At 44.6% G+C, this 14897-nt stretch overlaps 1 protein-coding gene across 1 annotated transcript in view; it reads right to left on the reverse strand.

Annotated features, from left to right (window-relative positions):
• The window catches only part of TMEM132B (transmembrane protein 132B), a 377590-nt gene that overhangs the window by 69235 nt on the left and 293458 nt on the right, over positions 1–14897 (reverse strand). The window contains exon 4 of the mRNA XM_086347269.1: positions 7388–7574. Coding sequence (XP_086203395.1) covers positions 7388–7574 — 187 coding nt within the window. The remainder of the gene's footprint in view (positions 1–7387; positions 7575–14897) is intronic.

The raw sequence follows: 14897 nt of genomic DNA on the forward strand, positions 1-14897 counted from the left end.
TTTCCCCAGCTGCGGAGAAGGGGCTGTCCCTTCACTGACCAGGACAGAGGCAGGCAAAGTCTTTTGGTTTGTAAGGATTCTGGTTTGTCATTTCCAAACAAGAGCCTCAGAGGTGGCCCCTGGAAGTCAGTACCCACAAATGCCTGCATATCCCCAACCCCACATTTTGATAAATAATCCAGTTCATCCACCAACAGGAAAAGAAGTTTTTTCCAAAAGAAATTTACTTCTTCAGAATACAGCCTTTTGATGATTTTACCACCTCTAAGGGCATGTAAAACAGAAGCACAAACCCTTCACTTAATCGCTCTCAATTTTGTCATTCAGGGCTCGTTACCCAACAAAACAGAACAATTCCCAAGCAGGAATCTTTGATGAATGTGCTGGCCATGGCCGACAGACGTTTTTGGTGAGATAGGTCATAAATATTCATGGTATTGACGCAGCCTTAGAAATTTGTCATGTCACATTTCTGCAACAGAAACACCCAGACTTCTATCACTTTGTTCCTTCAACTGACAGTCACCAGTTTCTTTCCTGGACTTACTTCTTGGGTCTGTTTCTCCTGTTCATCTTCAGGTAGTGTATGGCAGCAAAGTTCTGCCAAAAAAGACACAGGTCAAAGGAACCAAATATCTTAATGGGTTTCTTCCTTCTCCTTTTCCAGTTTGCTGACTCCTTATCATTCTTCAAGAACAAATCTTTTTATATTGTTATTTTTTAAGTCAGTTAGGAAATGGTAGAACATCTCCATCCAGCTATGGGGTCATTTCGGAGATAGGTTCTCTGAACAGGCTCATTGGCATCACATGCTTGGCTGTGGGGAGTTGACCTGCATCCCACAGTTTAGACAGATGCATATGGCGGCACTTACAAAGTGAGTGGCTTCAGTCTTATCCGACCGAGATGGTTATTTCTGGTCATTTGTAAAGTACATCCACTGGACAAACCTTCAGCTGGACAATTTAAAATTACTCCTTTCAGCTGTGAACATGTTGGATCAGTCAGGTGAAACTGTGTCTATATAACCAGGAATGGCTGTTTCCCGACCATCCTGTTCTTTCTTACATATCAGAAAGGCTCAAAGACAGAGCTGAGTCAGGTTTATTCTGGATTCCCACAGCAAGGTGTTCTATGCAATCTCCAACAAGTAATTATACTGACAGATTTGTTTTGGTGGAAGAAGGGGGACTCCGGTCTTCTGGATGGACTTTTGAAGTCAGGCTTCCACAAAAATACCTTTCAAAGGTACTGGACTCTCTTTCTAGTCCTGGGAAATGAAGTCTAATCAACACTATTGAATGTGAACACTTTGTGGCTGAGTTAATGACTAAGGACCTGATAGCTTTTAGAGTTATTATCCAGAACGTCCAATCTCACTGAAGATGTTGAAGGTGTAGGACGAAGCTGCCCCAAATCCCATCCAGATCTTAGTGGACAAGTCCGTGGCATATATGCACCCCTCCCTCTTCCTGCCCCATAGTGGGCTAAATAGTGCCCCCTGCCCCCAATTCATGTCCACTGAAATCTCAGACTGTGACCTTATTTGGAAAGAAGGTCTGTGCAGATATAATTAGTTAGATGAGGTTATACTGGATGAAAGTGGTGAAAGTCGCTCAGTCATGTCCGACTCTTTGCGACCCCATGGACTATACAGTCTATGTAATTCTCTAGGCCAGAATACTGGAGTGGGTAGCCGTTCCCTTCTCCAGGGGATCTTCCCAACCCAGGGATCGAACCCAGGTCTCCCACACTGCAGGTGGATTCTTTACCATCTGCGCCACCAGGGAAGCCCAAGACTATTGGAGTGGGTAGCCTATCCCTTCTCCAGCAGATCTTCCCAACCAAGGAATTGAACCAGGGTCTCCCGCATTGCAGGCAGACTCTTTACCAGCTAAGCTACCCAGGAAGCCTGGTATACTGGTTGAGGGTGAACTCAAATGCCATGACTGGGGTCCTTATAAGGAGGGGACATGCAGAGATGCTGACACACACACAGAGGCTGAGAAGGGAGTGATGCAGCCCCAAGCTAAGGAACGCCTAAAGCTGGAAGGCCAGGAAGAACCAAGAATCTTCAAGCCATCAGAGGTAGCCGGGCCCGGCTGACAACTTGGGTTTGGGGCTCTAGCCTCCAGAACTATGAGAGAATCCATCCCTGTTGTTTTAAGCCATCCAGTTGGTGGTAATTCTTCATGGCAGCCTCAGAAAACTAATGTAGCTTGCAAAACACACTACTGACTGATCACCATCCTCATTCCTGCTTCTAACAGCCACTGCCATTTGGCACATGATATAAAACCCACCTTCTACCTCCAAACTAGATGGAATTTTTACAAGAGGCATGGTGGTAACCTCCTCTCGCCACCACCCCCCACCCCCGCAAAAAAAAAAAAAAAAAAACATGAGAGAGAGAGAAAGAAAGAAATAGAAACCACCTAAATATTTACCAGTAGGGAAATAGACTATGGATAAGCCCACAGCAGAATATTATAGAGTAATTTTTTTTTAAATGAATGAGGCAGCTCTATTCATCTGGGTACGAAAAAGCCTCCAAGACATATTGTTGGCTGTAAAGAATGTGATACTCAACGCAATGCCCTTTGTTTTCCAACACAGCCATGCGAAAAAAAAAAAAAATCATTTGCTTTCTGCAGCCAGGTATCTGTGTACGAAGGTAGATACAAAGTCTTGAATGAGAAAAATAAAATGATAAAACATAGTTCATTCGGGGAAGAGGGTTGGAATTGTGGCCTTATCTGTAAGGTTTTAGGAGGATGCATTCAAGCCCTCTTTAGATTTTCCTTTTAAGTTTTAAATAAAACAAGACAAGGGACCAGAAAAAACCTTATTGATAAGCCTTCAAAGCTTTCTGAGTTATGCTCATGACTTAATTACTTAAGGCCCCCTGGCAGGAGGCCTGGGACCCCAAGAGCCCCAAAGATGCCTGCTGGACCTTCCCTGGGGTGAACCATCTCTCCTTAGAGCTGGCTCAGGGCTGGAAACTCCCAAGACAAAGGCTGTCCCCTCTGAACCCTAGGCCACATGCAAGCAAATGAGCAAAGGAGAAAAACAGCTGCAGAGGGAGGGCAAGAGACACTCCATGAGAGAAAGCAGGAGCTTCAGGGGATTAAAGTCTCCAAGTGGTTGGTGCCTTCAGAACAGTCATCCCAGGAAAATAAGAGCGTACGGAGTCCTTGGAGTTTCAACAAGGCAAGTGGAGTGAACTGCAGTCATTGGAGCAGCAGCCTGAACCCTGATGTCAAGGGAGCAGAGTGCCAACAAATCATATATTAAAATGGTTTCACATGCCTCTGTCCTGTGTGTGAGTGTGTGTGTGTGTGCGTGTGTGTGTGGCAGTGGGAGCAGGGGGGTGGTGAGCAAGAATCAGGAAAAAAAGAAAGAAAAGCATATCTTTCAGAAATGTAGCTTCCCATGGGCAAGCTGCAGTCAAAATGTTCACCAGCCTGGGCTTCCCCTGACATGCTCCCCCCCACCCCCGCCACTCTACCCTCTCCCATTATGATAACTAATCTCTACACATCACACTGGTGTTCTGTCTAATCCAATGACCTCAAAATACCATGGGGCCAGAAATCCCTTCCGTCCTTCACTGTGCGAGCTACTCTTCTAAGCTAACTGCCACCACTTCTATTTCTGATGACTAATATGACACCAGGCTCTATTCTGAGAAATTCCCACATGTGACATCACCACAATCCTGGGCCAGGTTCCTGATGGGGAAACCGAGTCGCCACAGAACACTTAAGTCATTCTCCCGAGGTCACGTGGTTGCTAAGTGTCAGAGGCAGGATCTGAACCCAGATCCAGAGGCTGTGTTCTAACCACTGCATTGCTTGACACTGAGTGGCCCTCAGGTAACCGAGCGTGCCATCCACTCAGATCAATTTGAAACTCTGTCGCCTGTGAAACAGGGATTAGGAAGTCTGCGTTGTCGCTGACGAAAAGGAGCCCAACCCCCTGCCCATTATGACCATCATCGATATCTTCCTCGTCCAAGTCCAAGATGGGCATGGAGCCTGGGGAGTCTTTTCAAAGATGTGCCACAAATACACACAAACACACAAACCCAGCTCCACAGCACAACTAGGTGCGCACCTTTTGGCAACTTATTTATTATTACTGTTCCTCAGTGTCCTTATCCACACGATGGGATAATAGCACATTTCTTATAAGGTTGCTGTCTAATGAATTAATGCATCTAATAGGTCAATACCTTTCCCCGCAAATATGTCTGCGTCCTGATCCCAGAACCTGTGAATATGTGACCTTACATGATGAAGGGGCTTTGAAGATGCCATTGACGTAAGGATCCTGAGATGGGGAGAGTGTCCTGCATTGTTCAGGTGGCCCCATGTAATCAGCCCTTAGAAGAGGGAGGCAGCAGGGTCTGAGTCAGAGAAAGAGATGTATGATGGAAGCAGAGCTCAGAGTGATGTGGGCTAAGTACCGTGAGCACCTCCAGAAGCTGGAAAGGGCAAAGAACAGATTCTTAGAGCTTCCAAAATAATGCAGCTCTGCTGACACCTTGATTTTGTCCTGCAGACCCATCTCAGACTTCTGACCTCCAGAATTGTAAGATACATTTGTGTTGTTCAAAGCACTCTGGGCTTTCCAGGCGGCACTAGTAGTAAAGAACCCGACTGCCAGCGCAGGAGATGTAAGAGATGTGGGTTTAATCCCTGAGTGGGGAACATCCCTGGAGGAGGGTTCAGCAACCCGCTCCAGTATTCTTCCCTGGGAAATTCCATGGACAGAGGAGCCTGGCAGGTTACAGTCCATGGGGTCGCAGAGTCACACAGGATTGAAACGACTTGGGATACATGCACACAAAGCCAGTCTGTTAATGGTAATTTGCTATAGCAGCAAGAGGAGACTAATATAGACACAGAGAACTAGACACTGGAAGACCCGTGAAATGTCACCTGTTACTTCCAAGGCCTGGAAAAGCTGCCCCTGGCTTCCTCTCCAAGCTCATCTCTTTCCTGTACCTTTCCCCAGCTGTCTGTATCCCATGGCTTGGCCTTTCTTTGAGTCCCTCAAGTTAAACAAGCTTATTTCCATTTGAAGATGCGCACTGTTCCCTCTGCCTGCAATGCTCTTCCTCCACAGCCTTCTATAGCTGGTTCCTCTTGTTGGTTAGTTCTCAGAGCAAGCATCAGATCCTTAGACAGACGTCTTCTTGACCACTTGACACTGCCCACTCCCATCCCTGTCTCTTTATTCTATGACCCAGCATAAATTTCTCCATCATTGTCTGCAGTGGTCAAATGCACTTGTTTCTTGTACTCTGAACTCTCCTCTCCTAGAATGCAAGGACCCGGAGAGCTGAGACTGTGTGTATCTGTTCATCACCATTCACCAGAACACAAAGTAGACACATGAATATTGTTTGAAATAAAGAAGTATTTGTGCCCAAGCCTTGGCATAAAGTTTCAGGTCAATTTGGCTAAAAAGGAGTCTGATTATCTCTTGCTTTTTCCTAGGCTGAACCTGTGTGTCCAGTTGCCTAGAAACTCATCAAGTGTGTTCATTTTTAATTCCAACCTTTTTGAAAGATAACTTGTTTTTTTATCTGCATGAGTAGAGCTGGGCTTTTTAGTTTTAAGAACTATAGTAGAATGGTGGGCTGCAGCCCTAAACTCCAAGCCACCCCTGAAAAGAAATCTCTAAGGTCAAAGCTAGGTAATTAGACAGAAAACCAGAGAGAAGTGAAAGAGAGTGAGAGACATGGTGGGGAGTGGGGGATGGGGGAGAAAAGAAAAAACTCATGCTTTCATAAAGAAAAGAAGAGAAGGGAAGGGAAAGCGGAGGCAGGCAGGGTAGGGAAGCAGAAGGGAAGGGAAAGAGGCACAGTTAGCATTTCCCCAGGTGACTGCCCTCCAACAAAATGCAGATCATGGCTGATGCAGATCATCCCCATCTATCTAGCCTTCAAAAACTAGATGATCCCAGTAGCTCAGATTACAGCATGGGATTCAGTCCTTCATTCAACAAATCGTAAGTGTCGCAGGCATTGTTCTAGGTACTGGGGACCCAGCTGTGGACAAAACTGACCAGAAGCCTACCGTCATGGATTTCTCCTTCTGGGGAGGAAGATAGACAATGAATCCTAAATCTCAAACACTGGTAATATCCATGAAGAAGATAGATGAAGGTGAGGATGTGGACAGAGGGTGATGAGCAAGGGGATGGAGAGCCAGTTGGTCACTGTGGTTGGGGATGGTATCTCTCTATCAGTTGAACGGAAGAGAAGGAATTGGATGTGGGGAGATGGGGGCAAGCATGTGTTGGAGGAAAGAAAAGAGTCAAGAACACAGATATGGGAGTTGCAGAGTTAATTGTAGGATAGAGGGTTTTATCTGCAAGGATCTCACCCCTGGTACCCAACTTGAGTATGGATGACAGAAGCACCCCCAGAATGTCCTGAAATCACCGAGTGTGGAGCCTCTCTCTTCGGTTCTAGACAGGAATGTCAAAGCAGTGCAGAATGCATTTGAACATTTCCAGTGTGGGGAAGGGTATTGGGAATATGGCGCTCCTGGCGTTTATTCCCTGGGACACACCAGCACCATCTCTTAAGGTTCTGGAACCTTGTCCATGACCTTGTTCTCAGATGTAGCCCCTGAGCCTGGTTATGAATTGAGCTTTGGCCAAGCTCAGAGGAGAAAGCTGGTCACCCCCAGGCCAGAAACAGAAACATACATGGTTTCATGGACTCTGGGACCCTATCCAGGTTCAGCTGGTCAGTTTCCAACAAGGTTTTCTGTCCATATACATTTTAGAGTTTGCCAATCCCTAAGCTACGTGGGAACTCTCAAGGCAATTGACCAGCCACTGTCAACTGGTCACTCAGCATAGACTCAGAGCGGCTGTTCCCATCACACACGCCTGATGGATTTCAATGCAACCATGTTCTCTCAGGAGTACTTGGTCCTGAGATGGATATAGGATGAGACAAAAAAAAAAAAAGAAAAAAAGAAACACAGGTTCTCCAGGACACAGTTCAACAACATCCACAAAGAAAAGGGATTTACGCAGCAAACCTTGAATAGTTTTTAGGGAGGCATTACGGAAAGTGGGTAAATAAAATATAATTTAAGTGCATTTCCCTTGTTCAAACAGCTTCATCTGGTGGATAGAAAACAGCAGATTACAAAATGCTCATTTTTTTTTTAATATTAAAAGTACTCAGGGAATTCCCTGGCAGTTCAGTTGTTAAGATTTGGGGCTTTCACTGCTGGGATGCCACTGCTGGGTTTGATCCCTGGTGGGGGAACTAAGATCCCACAAATTACATGGCGAGGCCAAAAAAAAGACCTCAAAGAAAACATCTTTGCGACACTGATTCTGCAGCCTGACATCTCACCATTGCAAGTGGGACAATGCCCACAAAGGAGGTCTGGCTGATGAAGATCTCAGAGACGACCAGCTCCCTCGGGGCGTCCTCCACGGGGTACTCCACCTGCCAGGTGATCTGCTGGGCACCAGCCAGGCCACTGCTGTTGTCCACTCCAAAGTCCACTTGCAAGATCTCGTAGAAGGAGCCATTTGTTCTGGAAAACAAACACACACAGCAAAGTGCAGTTTAAAACTGCGATTCAGCAGAATGTCAAGCACGAGATGAATTGCCACATTCCTCTTTGTCAAACCGAAGGATCGCCAAGTTCAACAAGTCACACGGCAGTGTCGATAGAGCCTGATTCACAGGCTGCCATAGATGACCCACACCTCAGAGTGGACGGACCATCTGTCTTCAGGGCTCTGCAGAAAGTAGACCGTCCTTCCCCGAGTGAGCAGCTCAGACCGCACCGCATCTCTGGGCACTGTCACAGCTCTGTCCTCCCCAGCTCCGCATCTGCCTACATCATGATCCAAGCGCCACACACAGGACGTGGCCAAACCCTTCATCTAGGGCCACCGTCACTCCAGTCTTGAGACGTAGCCTGGATCTGGCTGTTTCTATTGCTACTTACCTGTGTGTCTGTGGATCCATGGTTCAAACTCTGAGCTTTAGAATTTGGGAAGAACATCGGTGACTACATGGACCTGCGGGAGCATCATGAGACCAATCATGGTAAAGGACCCCACAGCGTGTATGGTTCGTGACATCAACTATAAGCCACACAATAAGATACCATGGTGGATGCTTCATGTCCACCTGAAATGGGATAGGATGGGAGGTAATGTAAGAAGTCCCCACCTGCCTTCATTCATGGAGTAACAACATGGTACACGTATCTGGAGGAGGGAGAAGAAAGCGGACAGGGCGCACAAAAGTGAAAAGGACAAGCGCCATTCTGAGCACCTTTCTGCACAGGGAGAGCCTCTCATCGCTGACATGAACTTGTAAACTATAGGCTGACTCTTGTACTGACAGGAGAAGTTACTGAACAGAGAGTTAAAAAGCCACCCAGCATGCGATTCGTGAATGACTTCTCGTCCATACATCTATGTCTATCATCCTAAATCTAGCTGTACCTGGATCCAGGGAATGTTAACAGCAAGTGTGACTGATTCATAGCTCCTAAACCTTCAGTCACTCAGGTGTAAAGATTCTTGCCCAGCAGAATCTCCTACCACGGACAGCTCCCTCCCGCTGAAAACTTTAGGGGGAAAAACCATAGTATTGACAAAATGGCTATCGTAAATTTGTCCTTTAAATCTTCCATCTAGCTCCTTGTAAGAAAGACAAATATCATATGGAATTGTTATACACGGAATCTAAAAAAAATGGTAAAAATGAACTTATTTACAAAAACAGAAATAGAGTCACGGATACATAATAGAAAACAATCTTATGGTTACCATGGGAAAAAGGGAGAGGAGAGGAGGATTAAATTGGGTGGTTGGGACAGACATACACACACTATTATATATAAAATGGATAACTAATAAGAACCTACTGGATGGCACAGGGAACTTCACTCAATACTCTGTAATGACCTGTATAGGAAAACAATCTATAAAACAGCGGATATGTGTGTAACAGATTCTCTTTGCTGTATACCTGAAACTATTAATAACACAACATTGTAAATCAATGATTTTGATGTTCAGTCACTATGTCTGACTCTTTGCAACCCTATGGACTGCAGCACTCCAGGGTTCCCTGTCCTTCACTGCATCCCGGAGTTGGCTCAAACTCATGTCCATGGAGTCGGTGATGCCATCAATCAACCATCTCATCCTCTGTCACCCCCTTCTCCTCTTGAGCCCTCGGGGTCTTTTCATCAGGGTCTTTTCCAATGAGTCAGCTATATCCCAATAAATCAACTATATCCCAATAAAATTTTTTAATTGTGGAAAATTTTTTAAATGGGGGAAATAATAGTTAAGTAATGTCTATAACCTGACTTACTTACAAAATTACACTTAGAATTAAACTGAAGCACCATTAAAATTAAAAAAAAAAAGTGGATATATGTTACACTGACCTGTCTGATATGGAATTCTACCCCAAATAGCACTACATTAGAATTAGTCATGCCCAGCATTTTTTCTACTTAGCCAAGGTTTTAAGAAACTCTCTGATATCACTGTGTCCGATAGAGTGGCCATTTAAATTGAAGCATAAATGTATTAGGGCTTTCCTGGTGGCTCATACAGTAAAGAAACTGCCTGGAATGAAGGTGACTCGGCCAGGTTCAACCCCTGAGTCAGGAAGATCCCCTGGAGAAGGGGATGGCTACCCACTCCAGTATTCTTGCCTGGAGAGTCCCATGGTTAGAGGAGCCTGGCAGGCTACAGTCCACGGGGTCGCAAAGAGTCGAACACAACTGAGCAACTAACACACACACATAATGAATTAAAGTTACACTGCCAGGTAGTCCCAGCTGGTGTTGTGGGTAAATCATCAAGTATCTATTTGCACAAGTATCTATATTGCACAAGTTTCCATGGGGAACGGAATATGTGTTGGACAAAAGACTGGTCTCAGGAGAGGATGGGAGTGGGCTCACATGGGAACCCCCTAACAGGAGACCCCCTTTTTACCAGGGTACTGCCAGAGTGACTACAGAATCTAAGGGACTTGGGCACTCAGTTCTTGGCTTCAGTCACCGCCCTTTCCCAGCCACCATTCTCCAGCCTAAAGTCACCTCTCTGATCATCGGGATGCTCCACTTATCGGTCAAGTCTCCTCCTGCAAAAGATGCTCGGCCTTATCAGATCAGACCTTTGATTTCTCTTTGGGCTCCTCCGTGCTTGTAACCAGATCTAAGGAGCTGCTTCTAATGCCTCCTGAGTCTCATCATTCTGTAAACCTCAGAAAAACTACTGCCAAGAAAGTGAAAATCCAGCACTAGAAGAAAATGAACGGAAGTCTGTTACCAGCAGTTTAATCCTGCTAAATCCACACTCTGGCTTTGGGGTGCCAAAGTAGCCAGTCTTTGGGCAAAGGGGGCAGGGTCTGTATGGGAGGGCTGCCCCCCTTAACTGTGCTGTCCCCCTGTGGACCAGCTACAGGAACCTGCCCAAGTCCAGGTTAACATGAATGGATTAACAATCCAGTCAGTCATTTTATGCACAGATTTTTAAGTCATTTCCCTGAAATCAGAGGAAAAGGGTCTTTTACTTTCAGGCAGCTGGCATGCCTGGTAATAAGTCCATTTTTATGGAAATGGGTTTATAACTATTAATTTTACCTGCTCCTGATCTATTGTTGATAAGCCTTTCCATTTAGAAAAGTGCTCCATGAGTCTCTCAATTTAATAATTACCCACTGCCTTTAAGGAATTGGGATCAGTGAAATATTCATTAGATATTTTTCTTTTCTCTGGGGTGGAGGGGTGTGTGTGTGTGTGTGTGTGTGTTGTGTGTGTGTGTATGTGTGTGTTTGGAGGGGTCAGGCAGGAACACTGCTTGGCTGCTTCTCCCCTCTAGCTAGAACACACAGCCTCCTCCCAAAAGGACTGGCTTCGCAGAAGTTCTATTTCCCTTGGAAACTTGTCCTTTAATATAAGTTTAACCTCCTCCATGGGACCATGGGACCCCTGGGGTGAAGCTGAGACACCTTTTAAGTGCACAGTATGGCTGCAGCTCAGCCGTGCCAGCAAGAAGGAAGGGGAGGAGAGACGGGACCCAGAGCAGCAGCTGGTCCCCAGGAACCACATCCAGCCCTGTCTCAGCAGATCCCTTGTGATGACAATGATTGTTGTTTTGCAGAAGGAGGTGGGAGTGGGGGAGGCGATGAGGGGACAGGGAGGGAAAGAGAGAGAAAGAGAAAGAAAGAAGAAAAGAAGGAAAGAGTGTTTGAAAGCTTGAACTGTTCTCCAGCACGTTGGACCATTTACCTAAATTATTTTTCTCCCTACACATTTCTAGATAATTCTGAGCTACCAGGCTGAGATGCTTTTGCCACATGAGTTTTTTCTAGAAATGGAGCAAAAGGCTGTCTCTGGTCTCAGGGCTTCTGTGTTTTCTTATGAGTCTATTTCTAGGCATTATTTTAAAAGATGACCAAAAAAGCAAGGCAAATACTGAACAATGATCACATTGAACAAATGCCCCAGAATAAGCCTGCTGGTTATTCAGTGTGAATGCGAGACTGAACCCTGACTTCCTGCCTTGACTGTTCACGCCACCTGCACAACAGTGCACCTGTACTCTGCTGTTCTGACTATGGCAGCGGGCATGGCGCCTGGAAAATGGTAGGAGTTCCCAACACATGTGTTTAATTCTCTGAACACACTCAGAAGACCCAGGAGGACACCCTGTAAATCGGGGCCGGGGGGGGGGGTTAATTTGCATTCTAAAGCTACCAGTCAGCTGGGTTCTGAGACGCATGTTCCTGCCTGCCCAGTAAGTATATTTATATACTCTGCCTTGAGAAGATCTATCTGTCTCCACTACCAGAATGTAATCTTTAAAAAAAAAAAAAAAGACTTTAATTTTTAGAGCAATTTTAGGTTCACAGCAAAATTGAGGCGGAGGTATAAAAGTTTTCCCCATCTACTTCCTCCCCCTATACACGCAGCCTCCTCCATTATCAGCATCCCCCATCAGATGGTACATTTGTTACAATCAGTGAATCTACACGGACACATCATTACCACCCAAAGTGCACAGTTTACATCACAGTCCTCTCCTGGTTTTGTATATTCTACGGGTTTGAACAAATGTATAATGAGAAGTGTTCATCTTATGGTCTCATACAGAGTATTTTCACTGGTCTAAACATCCTTTGATCTCTGCCTATCATCACTCCCTCCCCAAACCCTGTCACCACTGATCTTTTCTTTGTCTTCACAGTTGTGCCTTTTCCAGAACGTCACAGACTTGGAATCATATAGATTGTAGCCACTTCAGATTGGCTTCTTTCACTGAATAATATGCATGTAAGGTTCTTCCCTGTTTTTTCAAGACTTGATAGCTCATTTCAGCACTGAATAATATCATAATACCCCATTATGTTATGTGGATGGACCACAGTTTATTTATCAATCCACCCACTGAAGGATATCTTGGTTGCTTCTAATTTTTTAGAACAAAGCTGCTATAAATATCCATGTACAGGTTTTTGTGTAGGCATACGTTTTTAATACCTTTAGGTAAATACCAAGGAGCACAACTGCTAAATTTTCTAAACATAAGTTCTCAAAGGTCAAAACCTATCATTACACCATGGTCACTACAATCCCTGGCATTTTCATTTATTCAATGACATTTATTAAGCACTGAATATGTGTCAGCCATGGAAAATTCACTGATAGACAAAATAGATGAGATTCCTCTCTTAACAGTCAGGTATATAAACAAATAAGGTAAGCCCATGTCATGATAAATGCCATCCTAAAAATAAAATAGAAGAATGAAGTTTCTTTTTAAAAAGTTAAATACTTATTTTTCAATTTAAAAAACATTACATTTATACCACATGACCCAGCAATTCTACTTCTAGGTGTATACCCCAAAGAAACAAAAACACTAATTCAGAAAGATACATGCACCACAATGCTCAGAGCAGCATTATTTACAATCGCTGATATGAAAGCAACCTAAGTACCATCAATAGATGACTGGATAAAAGAGAGATACAAAACGGAATACTACTCAGCCATAAAAAAGAATGAAACCGCTGCCATTCGCAGCAACATGAATGGACCTAGAGATCATCATACCAAGTGAAGTAATTCAGACAGAGAAAGGCAAACATACGCCATCACTTACATCTGGAATCTAAAAAACACAACAAACTAGTGAATATAATAAAAAAGAAACAGACTCGTGGATCTAGAGAACAAACTAGTGGGTACCAGGGGGAAGAGGGCAGGGGAGGGGCAACATACGGTAGAAGAGGAAGAGGGACAAACTACTATGTACAAAATAAGTTATACGAACTTACTGAAGACTATTGGACTGCAAGGAGGTCCAAGCAGTCCATTCGGAAGGAGATCAGCCCCGGGGTTTCTTTGGAAGGAATGATGCTGAAGCTGAAACTCCAGTACTTTGGCCACCTCATGCGAAGAGTTGACTCATTGGAAAAGACTCTGATGCTGGGAGGGATTGGGGGCAGGAGGAGAAGGGGACGACAGAGGATGAGATGGCTGGATGGCATCACTGACTTGATGGACCTGAGTCTGGGTAAGCTCTGGGAGTTGGTGATGGACAGGGAGGCCTGGCGTGCTGCGATTCATGGGGTCACAAAGAGTTGGACACAACTGAGCAACTGAACTGAACTGAACTGAACTGAATAGGGAATATAGCCAATATTTATAGTAACTATAAATGAAGTATAACCTTCAGACATTGGGAATCACTTTACTGAATACCTGTAACATATTGTGCATCAACAAAACTTCATTTAAAAAATAAAAAGTTTTCATTTTAAAATAGAATATAAATTAAAACAGAAGAAAATGAAAAGTGTGTTCAGGGAATGCCTCTGTAAGGAGCTGACATTTGAGCTGAAACCTTAAGGATGCTTAACAGATCTTTAGCAAATGTTTGCTGAATAAATGAATAAATCTATTTTAAGCTTTAAAAAAAAATCATGGGAAACATTTATCCCAGAATCATCAGAATGAACACAAGGTGCTAACTGAAAAAGAGCCTCCTTCAAGCCTTTGTTCAAATATTCAGATTTTTCTGTAACAGATTATGGAAGAACCAATAGAAATTTTCTGGCCAATCAAATACAACCCAAAGACACTTCTGACAACCCCACTAAAAATATCATCCTCCTTTCCTGCAATTTTGATCCCATTATCCTGCTCTAAGTTTCCCACAGCTTTCACTTTATAACCTGTAAGTTATTCATTTGTTGCTTCTCTCTCTCACACACACACACATGAATGCAAGCAACAGGAAAGCAGGGATTTCTGCCTGTTTTTCTCACTACTGCGTCGCCAGCCCTTAGAACACAGCCTGGGGCACAGTGGTGTGTGCTTAGCTGCTCAGTCATATTCGACTCTTTGGACCCCTTTGGACCCCTTTGGACTGTTAGCCTTTCAGGCTCCTCTGTCCATGGGATTTTTCAGGCAAGAATACTGGAGCGGGTTGCCATTTTCCTCCTTTGGGGGGAATCTTCCTGACCCAGGGATTGAACCTGAATCTCCTGTGTCTTCTGCAATGCAGGCAGATTCTTTATCCATTGAGCCAGCCATTGGGGAATGCTGGGGCATACTTGGTGCTCATTAAATATCTGTTGATGGAATCTCTGAATATCAAACACCAGTTTGAGCAAGACTTCAGAGAAGAAAGTGTGCTTAGGAAAACCAGAGAGGCTGTGATATGGTCTTTGGAGGAGAGACATTGACAGGTCAGGGAAGGCTTCCTGGTAGAGGTAGCCTCTTCAAATATTGACTCAGGCCAATATTTGAAGAATAGGCTCAAACAACAGGCAACTGCTACAGCCCACTGCTCAGGGTCCCTCATCA

The sequence above is a fragment of the Bos grunniens genome, chromosome 17, assembly GCF_055505025.1.
Source record: "Bos grunniens cultivar Pamir isolate PY7600 chromosome 17, Bosgru_T2T1.0, whole genome shotgun sequence".
NCBI lineage: Eukaryota > Metazoa > Chordata > Mammalia > Artiodactyla > Bovidae > Bos > Bos grunniens.